Source organism: Stenella coeruleoalba, assembly GCF_951394435.1.
Source record: "Stenella coeruleoalba genome assembly, chromosome: 3".
Classification (NCBI taxonomy): domain Eukaryota; kingdom Metazoa; phylum Chordata; class Mammalia; order Artiodactyla; family Delphinidae; genus Stenella; species Stenella coeruleoalba.
In genome coordinates this window covers 168,943,823-168,962,253 of record NC_137148.1, presented here as the reverse complement: position 1 = coordinate 168,962,253, position 18,431 = coordinate 168,943,823, and the positions used below count along the sequence as shown (strand labels likewise).

Genomic DNA, 18,431 nt, shown 5'->3' with positions numbered 1-18,431 from the left:
TATTTTCATTTGTGACTTTACTATCCCTTAGAGTCTCAGCATCATTTCTGTCTGCCTGCAGACAACAGGGGAAAATAGAGTATGAAGAAGGCAATCCCACTTCTTAAATTTAATACATTGCCCTGACAATGATGCACATGGTGAATACTCACATTCCGTTAGCTAGAACCAACCATATGGCCACACCCATTTGCAAGGGGGGATGGAAAATGTAGTCCTTGGCTGTGTGGACAACTTTACAGCCACAATTCCATATCGTGGAAGAAAAAGCATGAATTCTGGTGGATTGCCAGTGACCTCTGCCACAGGTAGGCAGCAGGAATAGAACTAAGACCTGGGAGGGGCTACGAGATACCCAGTTTGCCTTGTGACCTTGAATAAGTCCTTCTTCTTCCTCTCTGGGCTTTTTCCTCTCTCTGGCTGATGAACATTGGAGACTAGTTGATATCTGGGGTCTTTTCCAGTTCTGAAAATTGATGGGTCAGTGAATGCTCTTGGGCTTTCCAGCTGGAGCTAAGATGATGATGGTGATTACAACGATAGTGATGAGGACAGTGGTGATGATGATGGTGACGATGATGATTGTGATAGTGATGGTGGTGGTGATGGTGACTATGATGGTAATATTGATGATGATGGTGGTGGTGGTGATGATGATGGTGACATTGATGGTGACAATGATTGCGATAGTGATGGTGGTGGTGATGGTGATTATGATGGTAATATTGATGATGATGGTGGTGGTGGTGATGATGGTGAAGATGATGATGGTAATGATGATGGTGGTGGTAGTGGTGATTATGATGTTGATGATGGTGAAGATGATGATGGTAATGATGATGGTGGTGGTAGTGGTGATTATGATGTTGATGATGATGAAGATGATGGTGATGATGATCATGGTGGTGATAACAGTGATAATGTGATAATCATGATGGTAATAATGGTGATAGAAATGGGTATGATTGTGGTGATAATGGTGATCTCGATGATAGTGAGGATGATAATGATCATTTCCAGATACTGAGGGCTCACACCCTTCCAAGCCCTTTACATGCATTATTCTATCATATTACAACAACATGACACAGTAGGCATTATGATGGTCCATTATTTAAGAACTTTCATAACAGGTTCAGAGAGGGGAGGTGATTTGCCCAAAGACACACAGCAAGTAGGATCTTCTCGTATCATTTTTTTTTTTTTTTGGCTGCGCTGCTGGGGCTTGAGGCATCTTAGCTCTCCGACCAGGGATTGAACCCAGGCCCTCTGCAGTGAGAGCGTGGAGTCCTAACCACTGGACCACCAGGGAATTCCCTTCTTGTATGCTTTGGGAATTTATTCTCCATCCTGTTCCCTACTTTACCATCCCAGGATATTCCTACTGGCTCCAGGGATTGAAGGTAGTAGGTTTGAGAGAAAGCCCTGGAGTTCAGTGATGGTCACATGAAAGATGTTCAATGAAAAACCATTCTGGGCTTTTAATAGAAATTGCCTTGAATCTATAGCTCCATTTTGGAGAAGGCTGAAATTTAAAAAATACTGAGTCTTTCTAGATAAGAATTAGTATATATTTCACTCTATTTATTTAGATCTTCCTTCATATCTTTCCGTAAAATTTTATAATTTATTCCATATAGGATTTGTAGTTCTTTTGTTAGATATGTTAGATATTAATCAGCTTTTTTGTTCAATTGTTTGTTTTACATGTTTTAGGCGATGGGAAATGCTATCCATTTAAAGTTGAAGTCCAATTTTCATACACAAAAATACTCAGTTCTTCAAGTTACCATCCAATCAGTTCTAGCAAGCGTGTGCCCTTGTGCAACCTGTACCCTTATCAAGATACAGAACTTTTCTATCACTTGTGGCCTTTCTGAGTCAATCTCTACCACCCTCCCCACCCAGAACAACCACTGATTTGATTTCTATCACCATAGGTTCGTTCTGCTTATTCTAAAATTTTGCAAATGTAATCTTGAAAAAAAGACACATTTTCCGATTGATTGTTGCTGATGTACCAACATGCAGTAAACCTTGTGTGTTGATTTTGTGTTCAGTAACATTGCTATTTTATTAATTCCAGTTATTTATGTGTATATTCTTTCGGGCTTATCTATGTTGGCAATCGTAGTGTCTGCAAAAATGAGCATTGTACTGATATTTCTTTCTTTTCTGTCTTTCCTTTTATTTCTTTGTCTTGTCTTACAACGCAGGCTAAGATCTTTAGTATAGTTAACAGGAATGGTCAGCGGGCACCCTTGCCTTTGTTCTTATTTCAAAAAAAATCTTTGCAGCATTTTGCTCTGAAGTATAATGTTTTGCTTTTGACTTAAGGCAAAGGTTGAAGGTTTTTTCAAGATGCTCTTTATCAGGTTACAGAAGTTCCTTTCCATTCCTACTTTGCCAAGAGTTCTTTTTCCTCTCTTTCTTTGAACGTAAATGGATGTTGAATTGCTACTGTGTCTTTTATGCATCTGTCATAGTTGCTAATCTCTTTTTGACAGAACAGGCCTTGGGCAAGCAACAGGATCCAGCTAATAAATATGATGTATAATACTGTTTACATCATATTTATTTTACACTGGCTTCTGCTTATAGCACTCAATCTGGTTTCCTTTGAGAGTAAGATGTTCTCTCCTTAAATACATTAATTTATGTTAAAGTTAATTTAAAGTCCATGCTCCACATAGAATGGCTTAGGTAGGCTGTGGATGTGGCAGTAATTGAGAAGAAGATACAATCTGAAGATGAAAGTGTGAGATTCACAGATACAAAGAACAGTGTGTATTGAATTGATTCATAAATGCAGCTGTCTGAGTTTGCACCCCAGCTGCCTGTCCCTGCCTCAGTTTCATATCTGTAAAACAAGGATAATGATCATAATTATTTTGCAGGATTGTTGCAAGGATTCCATGATACCTCTCATATAAATATGATATATATATATATTTTTTAAAATTTAAAAATAAATTCCCTTTATTCATCATTTTAATCATTTCTGACCTGACTTAAATGTGGCCACATGCGTGCAAGCGTCCACAAATATTGAGGCAGAAGAGCCTCCAAGAATCTATAATTTTTAGATACAAAGGAATTAATGACACTGAGTAAAATTATAACCAGGGTCTTACACTTACATTTTAGAGCCCATAGATAGCATGTGACTCATTTCTACCTTTTTCAAATGCAGAGAAAAATTTAGAGTCATTCGGAAAGAATCAAAGGCTTATGTTGCGGATTCGATTAATATAACTCACTACATTAATAGAATCAAGAACAAAATACACATGATCGTCCTGTACAGATCTTTAAAATCACTTAATGAAAGTCAATATCCATTCCTGATTCAATAAAATGAGCAAATACAAAAACTTTTCAAGAAGCTAGGAATACAAAGAAACATTTAAATTAATAAAAACATTTCTATAAGTTAGGAGTTTGGGACTAACATATACACCCTGCTGTATATAAAATAGATACCTGGGACTTCCTTGGTGGCTCAGTGGTTAAGGATCCACCTGCCAATGCAGGGGACATGGGTTCGAGCCCTGGTCCGGGAAGATCCCACATGCTACAGAGCAACTAAGCCTGTGCGCCACAACTACTGAGCCTGTGCTCTAGAGCCCGTGAGCCGCAACTACTGAGCCTGTGAGCCACAATTACTGAAGCCCACATGCCTAAGCCCGTGCTCCGCAACAGGAGGAGCCACCGCAATGAGAAGCCCGCGCACCGCAACGAAGAGTAGCCCCCGCTCGCCACAACTACAGAAAGCCCGCGCAGCAACGAGGACCCATGCAGCCAAAATAAATAAATAAATAAAAATAAATAGATAACCAACAAGGACTTACTGTATAGCACAGGAAACTATATTCAATATCTTGTAATAACCTATAATGGAAAAGAATCTGACAAAAAATATGTATCTGAATCACACACACCATAGAAGTCCTGCTTAGTTTTTAAATTAATTTTGGTGAGCTGATCTCTCTATATAGAAAGAGTAAAACTCATAGAAGCAGAGAGTAGAAGGACAGGTACCAGGGGCTGGGGTGGGGGTAGGGAAATGAATGGGCAGACGTTGGTTAAAGGGTATAAAGTTGAAGTTACATAGGATGAGTCAGTCTAGAGGTCTAGGGTACAGGCGTGGTGACTGTACTTAGTAACACCGTAAATATGCTAAGAGAGTAGATTTCAACAGCATTCATCACACACAAAAACATGGCGACTATGGCAAGAGTTGATATGTTTATTAGCTTGACTGTAGTAATAAGTTCACTATGAATAAGCATGTCAAATCGTCCTGTTGCACACCTTAAATATACACAATTTTTATTTAAAAATACATAAATTTAAAACAATATATAGACAGTGCTGGGAATGGAGCACGTGGCGGGAGTTCATGCTGGTTTCCACTGCATGCAAGGCAAAGCATTGAAGCTATAGTCAAGAAAACGGACTCCAGATTCACACCATTCTGGAGTTGAATTTCAGCTCTTCTATGGTCTTACTCATTTTGTTTTTTTTTTTTATTTATCTATCTATCTATTTGGATTTTTAAAAATTGAAGTATAGTCGATTTACAATGTTGTGTTAGTTTCAAGTGTACAGCAAGGTGATTCAGTTATACACACATACATACAATGTATGTATAAGACAACATTGTAAATCAACTATACTCCAGTAAAAATTAATTAAAAAAATAAATAAAAGGGTTAATGGTTAACCTTTTTTATTGTGGTAAACTAGACATAATTTTTATCATTATCTATATAAGTAAAATAATATAAATATATTTTATAATTATCAATAAAATTTTATATAAAGATATATGACTGATATATGTAACTAAAATGATAATATTTGTCATTTTAACCATTTGTGAGTGTACAATTCAGTGGCGTTTAATACATTCACAATGTCGTGTAACTGTCACCACTATGTCCAAAACTTTTTCATCTTCCCCAACAGAAACCCTGTCCCCATTAAACACGAACTCCCTATTCGTCTCCCTCAGCCCCTGTTACCCACCACCATACTTTCTGTCTCTACGGATGTGCCTATTCTAGGGGCCTCATGTAGGTGGTATCATACAATATTCATCTTTCTGTGTCTGGCTCATTTCACTTAGCATAGTTTTCAAGGTTTATCTGTGTTGTAGCAGAAATCAAAATTTCATTCCTTTTTAATGGCTGAGTAACACTCCAAAGGTATGTATACACCACATTTTGTTATCTGTTAATGGTTAACTTTATATCTTATGAATTTTACCTCAATAAAAAAAAGGATTCAGGGGTGTACTGGCTTCAGGTACAGCTTCATCTTTACTCGGTGGGGGGCCTGTGCTTTCTTTCTCTTCTTCTGCGCCAGTCCGCAAGCCAGATGGCCAAGGGTCAGCTTCTCCCCGGTTCCATTATGTTTTGTCCATTCTCATTTATCTCTCCACAGTTCCTGTGTCTCAAGAATATTCGCACCTTCTTGTCTACCTGCTATGAGAAGTTTGGCCTCAAGCGGAGTGAGCTCTTTGAGGCCTTTGACCTCTTTGATGTGCAGGATTTCGGGAAGGTGAGCTGGGACGGAGCTGCCTGTGAGCTGGACACTGAGAACCCAAAGATTGGGTTTCAGTTCATTTCCATGAACGTCTACACTGGGCAAGCCAAAGCCTACTGGGGAAGGACTGGTGGGCCAGACCAAACCGTACACCAGGTGCAAAGAGCCTGGCTTAGGACATGTGGAACTGAGTTTGAGTCCTTGCTCCACCGATTGCTGTGTGACCTCAGATATGTGGCCATGCCTCTCTGAGCCTTAAGTCCCTTGTCTAACTTGAAAGTAATATCACTCCATCCTCTCTGAGTGATTATGAGGATTGAATAGAGCAAGGGGTTCAAGTGGTGGGTGCTCAGTTAAAGGAACACTGACATGCTGACGTCGGGGAATGGGAAGGTGGGAAAATCCCAAATTAGGCTCCCAGGGGCATGGGATCTAACCTCAAGGTCAGGTGCTTGGAGGCTGTGTTCTGGCATGTGGGTGGGCAACGGGCTTGCTGAGCAGCCTCGGCCCTTGTCACAGGTCATCTACACTCTGTCCGCTCTGTCCTGGACCCCAATTGCCCAGAACAAGGGGATCATGTGAGTAACTGTCTGAGCCAACAGCTCTGGACCCATTTGGCCCCAATACTCCTCCTCCTGGAAGCTCCCGCCCCACCTGGCCCTCTGGCCTCTGGCTCACACCATCCTGGCTCCCCCAGGCCTTTCCCCACTGAGGAGGAGAGCGTGGGTGACGAGGACATCTACAGTGGCCTTTCCGACCAGATCGAGTGAGTGTCTGGGACCACGACCCTGCCCCGGGGGGTCTGAGGGAACAGGACCTTGCCCTGGGGGGTCTGAGGGGACCAAGACCCTGCCCTGGGGTATGAGGGGATCAGCATCCTGCTCTGAGTGTCTGAGGGGACATGGCTCTGCCCCAGGGGGTCTGAGGGGACGGCACCTTGCCCCAGGGGATCAGAAGGGTCCCTGGTCTGGGGGAAGCCACTGGCCCTGCCTGACTCCGCCTCCACAGCGACACGGTGGAGGACGATGAGGACCTGTACGACTGCGTGGAGAACGAGGAGGCGGAGGGCGACGAGGTGTACGAGGACCTCATGCGCACAGAGCCGGTGCCCATGCCGGTGTGTTGGAGAGCAGGGCCTGGCGGGGCAGGTGCATGGGTGGGGCGCGGCCCCGGACACCCCAACACCGGCCTCTCCTCTCCGCTCTCAGCCCAAGATGACAGAGTATGACAAGCGGTGCTGCTGTCTGCGGGAGATCCAGCAGACGGAAGAGAAGTACACGGACACGCTGGGCTCCATCCAACAGGTGTGATGCTCAGTCCCCGCCCCTGCCATGCGCATGCGCGGAGCGGAGAGGCGTCATCCGTCCCATGCGGGCCTGGGGCTCTTACCTGTCCCCACTGCTTTGTATTTCTCTGTCTCTCCTCGTCTCTGGTCCTTCTGTGTCTCTCCCTACTTCTTCCTCTGTTTATCTCTCTCTCCTTCTGTGTCTGTTTATCCCTGTCTCTATCTTTTCCTGTATCCTCATCTCTGTCCGTCCATCTCTGTTACTGTCTCTCACTCTCTAGTTCCTCTTTGTCCTTTGGCCATCTCCTTTTTTTGACCGTTTTATTGAGATTTAATCAATATACCATACATTTCACCCATTTAACATCTATAATTTAATGTTTTTTGGTATATTCACAAGGGTGTGAAACCATCACCACAGTTTATTTTAACATTTTTATTGAAGTACAGTTGATTTACAACGTTGTGTACCACTGCTTAATTTTAGAACAGTTTTTTCTTTCTTTCTTTTTTTTTGGTGGGGAGTGGGCGGGGGCCTGCACTGCGCGGCTTGTGGGACTTTAGTTCCCAGACCAGGGATTGAACCCAGGCCCTCGGCAGTGAGAGTGCGGAGTCCTAACCACTGGACCGCCAGGGAATTCCCAAATTGAGAACATTTTCAGCATCCCCCAAAGAAAACCCATATCCCTTAGCCATCACCCCTTAAACCCCCATTCTCCCCAGCCCCTGGCAACCACTAATCTACTTTCTGTCGCTGTGGATTTACTTATTCTAGACATTTCATTTAAATGGACTCATACACCGTGTGGTGTGTTGTGTCTCGCTTCTCTCACTGAACAACATGTTTTCAGGGTTCATCCACATTGTAGCGTGTGTCAGTGCTTCACTCCTTTTCATGGATGGACCACATTTTGTTATTCATTCATCCCTTGACAGACATCTGGGTTGTGTCCACCTTGGGGCTCTGATGACTAATTCTGCTCTGAACCATCTGGTACAGGTTTTCGTGTGGACTTTTTTCCCATCTCCCTTTTCTCTCCTTTTCTGTTTCCTTGCCTCTGTCTCTTTCTCTCTACACATTTCTCTCTCGCGCTCAGTCTCTGTGTTTCTGTTCGTCCCTTTCTGTCTCTGTCTCCTCCTCCCCGTCTCTCTGGGACTCCTTCATCCTTCATCCTTGTCTCCCCCAACCCCCCCACAGCATTTTATGAAGCCCTTGCAGCGGTTCCTTAAACCCCAAGACGTTGAGATCATCTTCATCAACATTGAGGTGAACTGACCAATGCCCGCCCTCCCAGACTTCTGTCCGGTGGGGATGGTCTGCTGGCTTCACCTGTCCCTGGAGTGTGGGGTGTGGAAGATGAATGACATAGGGTGGGTGGATGACCCTTCTCCCACCCGGCAGCCCGAGCCCCAGGCTCCCGCCCCAGCCCTTACCCCTCTCTCCGAGTAGGACCTGCTTCGCGTGCACACCCACTTCCTAAAGGAGCTGAAGGAAGCCCTGGCCAACCCCAGTGCACCCACCCTCTACCAGGTCTTCATCAAATACAAGGAGAGGTGAGACCCAGCTGGCCAGCCCAGACCTCTGGAAGTCACCCTGCCCTGAGTGGGCATTTGGGAGGCCCTACCCTCATAGGCCACTGGACAGAGAGGGCTTTTCCTTCTTTGCTCATGGGCAAGGGGCTGCCCATCTCTGGTTAAATTCCCAGCTCTTCCTCTTGAGAGCTGTGTGGCATTGGAAAGTCACTTAACCTCTCTGTGCTTCCGCTTCCACATCTATAAAATCAGTCCAGGAACGTATCTCCTGGGGTTGTGGTGAGGATGGAGTAAATTGATGCTTAAAGTGCTTAACGTGGGGCTCGGCACACAGTAGGTGATCAATAAATGCTTATTAAATAAGTGAACGTTGAGCAGAGACGATACACCAGGTGCTCTGATAAGAGCTTCTTGTGCTTTATCTCATTTGATGCTATAATAACCCCACGTGTGTGTGTGTGTGTGTGTGTGTGTATGTGTGTGTGTGTGTGTGTGGCGTGCCATTGTTATGACCATTTTACAGACAGGGAGACTGAGGCTCAGCGTCATGCAGCTGGGAAGAGGTGGGGCTGGGACTGACACCCAGATCTGCCTGACCTTGGTGCCAGCTGCCATTCCGCGGCCACATGTCCTCTTCCCGCAGGTTCCTCATCTATGGCCGCTACTGCAGCCAGGTGGAGTCGGCCAGCAAGCACCTGGACCGTGTGGCTACAGCCCGGGAGGATGTGCAGATGAAGCTGGAGGTGGGGGGATGGGCTACATCTTTCTGTGTGTGTGTGTGTGTGTGTGTGTGTGTGTGTCTCCCACTCCTTCCCAGGCTCCAGGGGCAGTAGAGAGGAAACTGAGCTGGAGATGGCATCCCTTTCTGTTGCAGCCCAGCCAGAAGTTGGCCCGCTGAAGGTCTGGGGAGGGTGGTACTGACTAGCCAGCTGGGAGAAATGGACCAGGAGGAGATGGACCAGAATGCTGAGCCCTAACCCCAGCTAAACCCTGACTCTGGGCTGAGCCCTGATGCCAGGCTGAGGTCCTGACCCTGATTTGAACTCTGAGGGCACACTGAACCCCAGCCAGAGCTCCAACCCTGGCTGTGCCCCAAGTCTGGGCTGAACCCCAACTTCACACAGAACCCCGATCCCAGCCAAGTCCTGATCCTGGGCTGAGCACTGATCCTGGACTGAACCCCACCCTGGACCCGTGTGTCTAGTGGGAGCACAGACAGGGCAGGGATGCTGAGGAATGGCTTGTGTGTGCCGTCCATCAGCTTCTTTGGTCTCCACGGTGGGGACCCTCCAGACCTGTCGATCTCCCCCTCTGCAGCCCCCCTCAGCTGAGGAATCCTGGACCTCTTCCCCAGGCAGCCTTCCAGCTGGGTCTTAAACCACCCCTCACCCCGTGGCATTCTTCCTTATTTCCTTGGGGGAGAGAGATGAAGCTTCAGGTTCTATAAAAATCCCCACCTGCCTCTACCTCTTCTCACTCACCTCTTTCTCCAATCTCCCAGGAATGTTCTCAGCGAGCGAACAACGGGAGGTTCACCTTACGGGACTTGCTGATGGTGCCCATGCAGCGGGTCCTCAAATATCACCTCCTTCTCCAGGTGCCCAAGGGGGCGCCCAGGCGTGGGTTTGGCACATCGACCTCCCTGCAAGGGCTCCTGGGGGCTGGGCTCCCCTCTCTGGGTGGGGTCATTGGGGCCATGCCTCTACGGACAGCAGAAGGAGGAGGAAGGAGCTGGTGGGCCAGGCTTGTTTGGAAGGCTCCCCAGGATGAGACGGCAGAGGCCCGGGGTGATATACATCTCTGTGGGTCACGCAGGAGCTGGTGAAACACACGCAGGACGCAACGGAGAAGGAGAACTTGCGGCTGGCCCTGGATGCCATGAGGGTGAGTGGTCACACACAGGGGTGACGGGGACACACAGACACATACGCATTCAAGTCAGTGAGTACCATCCAGGCACGGTCATACCCACGGGCCACCCCTGCCTCCACCGCACGGGGACACACCTCTCCGCCGAGTGAGTTATTCGCAGCGTCGCCCTTGGGGACAGTGACATCCTTCTGCCAGCCGCTGCTGGGGGCTGACCCCCTGTCTCCGGCCAGATGGGGGGTGCCCAGGCTCACCCCTCTCCCACCCCCAGGACCTGGCACAGTGCGTGAACGAGGTCAAGCGTGACAACGAGACGCTGAGGCAGATCACCAACTTCCAACTGTCCATCGAGAACCTGGTGAGGCGGGCATGGCCAGGGCCGTGGCCACGTGGAGAGGGGGTTTGGTCTCCTGCGTGGCCCCTTACCAGACACGCTGTTTGCTGTGTAGGACCAGTCTCTGGCCCACTATGGCCGACCCAAGATCGATGGCGAGCTCAAGATCACTTCTGTGGAGCGGCGCTCCAAGATGGACAGGTGGGCGGAGCCAGCACGTATCTGGGGTGGAGCCTGGACAGGGGCGGGGCCAGGCTACTAGTTAGGCAGGTGGACAGAGCCAACACGGATCTGGAGTGGAGTCTGGGCAGGGGCTTGGCCCTATTTCTAGATAGACAGGTGGGTGAGGCCACACAGACCAGTGGGTGGAGCCTAGATGGAGAGGCGGGGCAGAGCCAGCATGGATGCGTGGGAGGAGCCAAGAACGACAGGTGGCAGGACCTGTAAGGATCACGTGGGTGAGGTAGGCAAGGCCAAGTTGGCCACAGAGGACGAAAAGGGCAGGAATCCTAGATGGACAGCAGGGCGGGGGCCCAGAAGGTGGGAGGGGATCAGGCAGAGAGCTGGTGGGGACTTAAGGAGGAGCCCGACAGGGGCACCTGACCCAGCTGCTTCCAGGTACGCCTTCCTGCTCGACAAAGCTCTGCTCATCTGTAAGCGCCGAGGGGACACCTACGACCTCAAGGACTTTGTGAACCTGCACAGCTTCCAGGTTAGAGATGACTCCTCCGGAGAGCGGGACAACAAGAAGGTGAGGCTTGGAGGCTGTAACTGGGGAACCTCAGTGCTGGGGAGCCTCAATGCAGCTGGAGCTCTCCACTTGGCCTTTGGAACGCCAGTGCGTGTGTTGTGTGATTTTAGATTTGTGAACGTGTATTGCTTCTCCTGGGCAGCCCTTTGCATGGTAACCCATGCATGGCTCTCCTGGGAGCAGACAGGCTGTAGTTGGCTTGACCCTTTTCTCCCCACAGTGGTAGGGTCAATGGGCGTGTGGTCCCACCCTCTTCCGAGCAGGTGCCTTCATTTTCAACCCTGCTTCCCTGCAGTGGACTCACATGTTCCTCCTGATTGAGGACCAAGGTGCCCAGGGCTATGAGCTGTTCTTCAAGACACGAGAACTGAAGAAGAAATGGTTGGAGCAGTTCGAGATGGCCATGTAAGACACCCTCCTCCTCCATCTTTCTATCCTCAGAGGACTGTAGCATTTGGGTGCAGGATCTGGGAGGCAATTCTGTGCTGTCGTCTCATCTCTGCCATGGGACCACTCTGAATCTCAGTTTCCTCATCTGGGAAATGAGAGGGACAGTCTTTTAAGGCTGTATGCATCACCAGAATGCCAAGTCTTTGTAAGCTTCAGTCACCAGCCTGAAAATCCTCCCTCCTCCTTCTTTTTCTTGAGGTGAAATTCACATAACAAAAACTTAGACTTTTTTTTTTTTTTTTTTTTTTTTTGGCTGTGCTGCGCGGCTTGTGGGATCTTAGTTCCCCCACAGGGATCGAACCCAGGCCCTTGGCAGTGAAAGCATGGACTCCTAACCACTGGACCAGCAGAGAGTTCCCCAAACATAGCCATTTTAAAGTGTACATTTCAATGGCATTTAGTACATTCACAATGTGCGACCATCACCTCTATCCAGTTCCAGAACATTTTCATCCACCCCAAAGGAGACCCTGCAACCATTAAGTGATCACTCCCCATTTCCCTTGCTCCCAGCCCCTGGCAACCACTAATCCGCTTTCTGTCTTCACGCATGTTCATTGCAGCACTATTCACAACAGCCAAAAGGTGGCAACAATACAAACGTCCATCAATGGATGGATGGACAAACACAACAGGGCATATCCATGCAATGGAATAGTATTCAGCCATGAAAAAGAATGAGGTCTTCATCCATCCGCACTGCAGCGTGTGTTGGTACTCCATTCCCTTTTATGGCTGAATCCTGTTCCATTGCATGGAATTATCTTCCCTCACCAGCTCCAACATCTACCCCGAGAACGCCACTGCCAACGGGCATGACTTCCAGATGTTTTCCTTTGAGGACACCACGTCCTGCAAGGCTTGCCAGATGCTGCTGAGGTGGGAGTCTGGGAGGATGGACCTGGGTCCTGGGCTGGGTTGGCTCTTCCTCTTTGACTGTCATGGCCCTGAGTTGGGAGGGGGGAGGCCCTCCTTTGACCTTTAGCTTCTCCATCTCTGTCCTGCTCTAAAGAGAACACAAAGGGGCCCTTTATGTTGTTGGTAAAACGATTGGCTGTGTTCATTCAACATCACTGACTCTCTTCTTTATCTTCTCCCTGCATCCCAGAGGCACTTTCTATCAGGGCTACCGTTGCCAGCGGTGCCGTGCACCTGCACACAAGGAGTGTCTGGGGAGGGTCCCTCCATGTGGTCGACACGGGCAAGGTACCAGGAGACTGAAGTTGGGAGGTGGGCTTGCTTCTGCATGGAGGGTGGGGGGTTCCCATTCTAACTAGTATTTCCTTTACCCTCTCATAGATTTTGCAGGAACTATGAAGAAGGTAAGACCCCCATGCTCCTTTCTGTGCGTGGAAAATCAGGGGGGCGGGTAGGGAAGGCAGGACCCGGGAGCCCTTGGCAGTGGGCATGGCTCTTTGCTGGGTGCTCAGATAAGGGCTGAGGAGCCCTCAGGCTGGGCACAGGTAGCGATACTTGCTTTCTTGGTCTCTCCCTCCAGGATAAGCCACATCGGCGGGCTCAAGACAAAAAGAGGAATGAGCTAGGTGAGTCAGAAGGGGGCGCTGTGTGCGGCAGAAATAAATCTAGTCCGCCTCAGTGATGCTGGTCCAGGGGCAGATCTCAACAATTATATTAATGACCACATAATGCCCTGCTTATAAAGCATTTGTTCCAGTCCTAGAAACCCCAAAGGAATTTATAAATAACGAACTCAAATTCTTTACTAGCTTTGCTCAAACACTGTGAAGGGGATGCACAGAACATAGAAATCCTTGTTAAGATGCTCTTCTCTCCCATTCACATTTTTATGTATATACGTACTTTTAAAACTGAAGTATAGTTGAGTTACAATGATTCAGGTGTACAGCAAAGTGATTCAGTTATATATATATCTATATATATATCTATATATATCTATAGATATTCAGATTCTTTTCCATTATAGTTTATTACTATATTGATCCAGTAATATAAGATATTGAATATAGGTCCCTGTGCTATACAGTAGGTTCTTGTTGTTTATTTTATATATAGTAGTGTGTATCCATTAACCCCAAATTCCCAATTTATCCCTCCACCCCCTCCCATTCACTTTTATTATTCACTGCCCCCCCGCCCCCCCTTTTTTTTTTCTCGCTGACAAACTCCATCTGTAGTCTTAGCTGGCTGGGCATACCTCATCCCTTCTCGTACTGATTCTGTATCACAAAATCTTATCATAATGGAGTAGTTTCAGCAAAGTGTAGTCCAACTGGATGGTTGCAGGAGATGCAGGGTTTGGCCAAGCCAGAATTCTTTTTAGCCCAATGGCAGTGGGGAAAGGCTGGATTTTGGTGTATATTAATGATGTTTGTGGGATCATAGTCGTGATGGGTGATTTTTATTCAGCAACTACTGTATATATTGTCTGGGGCAAATGGTGACTGAAAACAGTGTGCTTCCTGTCCTTGCAAAGCTCCCAGGCTGGTAGCAGGAGACAGACTTTGGCTAAGTCATTGCAGTTGAAGTAGGCGAAGTAGAGGGTTTTCCAGAGCATTCAACCGGGGGACCTGATGAATCTGAGCCTTCAGGGAAGGCTTCTCAGAGGAGGTGGCATTAAAGTGGACACTTGAGGGTAAGGAGTAGTCAGACAGATGAGGAGGCAGGAGTGTTCCAGGCAGAGGGAACAGCATGTACAAAGGCTAGGAAGCAGGATGGCAAGGCATTATTAAAGAACTTGGTGTGGCCAAGAAAAATAAACTCTTTGCTCACAGTCATACAGAATCAGTGTAAAGATTCAGTTTCAGGTCGATCTATCTATCATCTATCTATCTATCTATCTATCTATCCGGATACATAGATATCTAGCTGTAGTTCTATATCTACAGCTAGATATAGATACATCAGTCTTATTTGTAATAGTCAAAAGTTAGCAACAACTCAAATGTCCTCAATAGTAGGAACATATATATATATATAATATAGTAATACATATGTATAAAATCAGCTTTATACAAAAATGCATATATCAGCTTTATTGGTCAAAAACCAGACAACCCAAATGTCCTCAATAGGAGGAAATATATATGAGTGTATGTGAGTCTATATATATATATATATATATATATATATATATATATATATATAGTTAAACATAGCCAATGCATATATGTTCGTATATATGTACACATATATACACTTGCTCATATCCATTGTATATATAAATATATAATTTTCTATTGAGATAGAAATATTTCTGTGTTTTGTTTTTTTGAAATATTTCTATTGAGATAGAAAATACATACCATAAGGTGTATAAAATGAATAAATCTTAAATGTATGGCTCACTGAATTTCCACCCATGTACCCGCCATTCAGATTAATGTATAGAACATTTCCATCATCGCAGAAAGTTTTACTGGATGGTGTTGGTCATACTCACTGCTATAGTCCATCCCGCCTCCCAGAGGGAACCACTGTCTGACCTCTATGATCATAGATTAGTTTTTTCTGCCCTTGAACTTCATCCACATGAACTTGTACCGCAGGGACTCAGTTACTGCATACGAGTGCGGCTGCCTGAAGCAGTCATTTGTTCTTTTTCGTTGCTTATTGTATTTTGTGCTGTGTGTATCCATCTCCTTGAGGACATTGGGTTTGTTGCCCATTTTTCTGGCTCTTGTGAAGACAGCTGCTGTAAACATTCTTGTCTATGACTCTCTGGGACCTATGTTTTCATTTCTCTTGGTGATCTATCAGGAGTGGAATTAGCTTTAGTGGATACAGCCAAATAGTTTTCCAAAGTGGATTCCTACGGCCATGTAGGAATGGGCTACGGGGTGGTGGCCACCCTCCCTGTTTTTGCCAAAAAAATTATTTAAAGTATTTTCATATGAAAAACTTCTTCAAGGAAAAACAAAAAAGTAGAATCCAGAAATCCGGGTGACTCCCAGTTGCTCTGTCCACATCCTCGCCCCCACTTGGTGTTGCCGTATTGTCTGTCTTTTTAATTTTCGTCATCTTGGTGAGCGGTGAGACTCAGGTTTGAAAGTCCCGGACTACCAGCCGTACTGTATCACCACCTCCCCTCCCCTCCAGGCCTGCCCAAGATGGAGGTGTGCCAGGAGTACTATGGGCTGCCTCCACCCCCTGGAGCCATCGGACCTTTTCTACGCCTCAGCCCTGGAGACATTGTGGAACTCACCAAGGCGGAAGCCGAACAGAACTGGTGGGAGGTACAGGCTGGGGCTGTGGGAGTGACGGAGAAGGACCTGAGCTTGGGGTCAGGGTGTAGGTGACCTTGGGAATGGGATCATGGCACAACTGGACATGGCTGCTCTGGGGAGAGTGACGTCTATGGGGATTTCTGGGGCTGGCCTGGCCCTTCTGAGCTGGTGGTCTTCCCAGGAAGTTGATACTGATTGACACCTCTCTGGGCATCCAGGCCGTGGAGAGATAGATGGCCAAGCAGAGTGGCCATTGGGTGAAAGACACACATGTTGGATGCCTGTAACTTCTCTGTCCATCTTTCCCTCCCATCTTCTTAGGGCAGGAATACGTCTACCAATGAAGTTGGCTGGTTTCCCTGTAACAGGGTCAAGCCCTACGTGCATGTGAGTGTCTCAAGTCTGGTTGGAGAGAGGGCAGGGGAGTTCAGAGAGGGTCCCGCGACCCTCTGCAGCGTTGGGGAGACGCTCCTGAGATCAGGAGGGGGCCGTCCATCATGGCAGGTCACTCCCTACCTCAATGACTGAGCCCAGAGTGGGGGCCGCCCTGGGAAAGATGACCAGTCCTTTTCTCTTTGTTTTTTCTTGTATGAAGATCCTCTCCATCATCAGGAGAAGAAGCAGGGGTCTAGAAGGTTGGCCAACCCCTGCCTGCCTTCTGGGGCACTGAACAGAGTCCTCTACAGGGTCACTCCCCACCCCGTGCCTCCTTGCCCAGCTTTTGGGAACAGACCTGCCCACAACTCTGCCCGGCCCCTGTCCTTCTTCACCTGTTCCCCGCTCCCCTGATTCCCTCATCTTTTTTTAAAAAAATTTATTTATTTATTATTTATTTTTGGCTGCGTTGGGTCTTCATTGCTGCCCGCAGGCTTTCTCTAGTTGCAGCGAGCGGGGGCTACTCTTCGTTGCGGTGCGCGGGCTTCTCATTGCGGTGGCTTCTCTTGTTGCGGAGCACGGTCTCTAGGCGCACGGGCTTCAGTAGTTGTGGCACGAGGGCTTCAGTAGTTGTGGCTCGCGGGCTCTAGAAGCGCAGGTTCAGTAGTTGTGGCTCACAGGCTTAGTTGCTCTGCCGCATGTGGGATCTTCCCGGATCAGGGCTCGAACCCGTGTCCCTGCCTTGGCAGGCAGGTTCTTAACCACTGTGCCACCAGGGGAGCCCCTGATTCCCTCTTCCTGATGATGACTTAAGATCTTCCCCACTCTTCCCAAACCTTATCCTCCCTCATGACCCTGCTGCCTGCTTCACAGACCTCACAGGAGCCTGCAGAGGGAAAGTCCCGTTTTTGTCCCTTTCATTTTATGTTAATTTCAGACTTCCAGAAAAGTCCTGAGAATAATGCAAAGAACTTCCATACATCCTTTACTCAGATTCACTACCTGTTAACATTTTGTCCCATTGCTCTATCATCTTTCTCTGCACAATTTATTTATTTCAAAATGTCTATTATTTATTTTTCCTGAGATACTTCAAAGTAAGTTTACAGACGTATTTCTCCTTCATCTCTGAATATCTCCCAAGAACAGGAACCTTCTCTTGTATAATCATAGCATGATTTTTAAAGACATGAAATTCAACAAGGACATTATACTATTATATAAATTAGTATATTTAATATAAATCATTATATATTATGTAATCCAGAGTACATGTTTATACTTTTCCCAAAAATATCTTTGACTTTTTTTTTTTTTTGGCTTGGGTCATTTCTCCACTGTGGAGTTACATTATGAATTTCCAACTCCATCCTTTCCTGCGAAGTTATTAGCAGATATTCTATTGTAAAGAAGAACTGTCTCTTCTAATCTATATATCTAGGTATTCTATATGTATGCATCTATGTATCTATCAATCATCTTTGTATCTATGTATCTGTCAATCATCTGTGTACCTATGTATCTGTGTATCTATCAATCATCTATGTATCTATCTAATAATCATTTATGTATTTATCTGTGTATCTGTGTATCAGTCAATCATCTTTGTATCTATCAATCATCTGTGTATCTATGTATCTGTGTATCTATCAATCATCTGTCTATGTTATGTATCCATCTGTGTATCTATCAATCATCTATGTATCTATCTAATAATCATCTTTGTATTTATCTGTGTATCTATGTATCTATCAATCAATATTCTATGTGTCTATCTATGTATCTGTGTGTTTCCTATCTCAGGAAATGTTCCTGGATTTTTATTTTAAAATTGTCCCACCCTTGACCAATGGGAGCCCCTTCAGGCTGGCTCTTCTGTCCTTTCGACATGTCCCCATCATTCTTTGAGCCCTTCCTTACTTTCTAGCACGATAGCAGACTTCTCTTGTACTTTTTCTGCCCCAATCTTGGAATCAACCGTTTTCCCAAGGAGCCTGGGTCCTTTCATTGGAACGTGGCTTTCGGAAGCCAAGATCTGAACGTCTCTCCAATGTCTGCCTACAAACGTAGCTGCCTCTT

The 18,431-nt window shown here is 46.5% G+C and overlaps 1 protein-coding gene across 1 annotated transcript in view; it reads left to right on the top strand.

The window, feature by feature from the left end:
- VAV1 (vav guanine nucleotide exchange factor 1) overlaps positions 1-18,431 on the top strand; it is a gene marked incomplete at its 3' end in the record, with an annotated part of 50,700 nt that overhangs the window by 21,049 nt on the left and 11,220 nt on the right. Inside the window, exons 2-21 of the mRNA XM_079917289.1 lie at positions 5,449-5,565; positions 6,070-6,128; positions 6,248-6,316; positions 6,559-6,667; positions 6,759-6,854; positions 8,034-8,102; positions 8,286-8,389; positions 9,012-9,111; positions 9,870-9,965; positions 10,184-10,252; positions 10,509-10,595; positions 10,687-10,772; positions 11,190-11,322; positions 11,618-11,727; positions 12,550-12,651; positions 12,881-12,978; positions 13,072-13,094; positions 13,271-13,316; positions 15,850-15,986; positions 16,299-16,364. Coding sequence (XP_079773415.1) covers positions 5,449-5,565; positions 6,070-6,128; positions 6,248-6,316; positions 6,559-6,667; positions 6,759-6,854; positions 8,034-8,102; positions 8,286-8,389; positions 9,012-9,111; positions 9,870-9,965; positions 10,184-10,252; positions 10,509-10,595; positions 10,687-10,772; positions 11,190-11,322; positions 11,618-11,727; positions 12,550-12,651; positions 12,881-12,978; positions 13,072-13,094; positions 13,271-13,316; positions 15,850-15,986; positions 16,299-16,364 — 1,776 coding nt within the window. The remainder of the gene's footprint in view (positions 1-5,448; positions 5,566-6,069; positions 6,129-6,247; positions 6,317-6,558; positions 6,668-6,758; positions 6,855-8,033; positions 8,103-8,285; positions 8,390-9,011; positions 9,112-9,869; positions 9,966-10,183; positions 10,253-10,508; positions 10,596-10,686; positions 10,773-11,189; positions 11,323-11,617; positions 11,728-12,549; positions 12,652-12,880; positions 12,979-13,071; positions 13,095-13,270; positions 13,317-15,849; positions 15,987-16,298; positions 16,365-18,431) is intronic.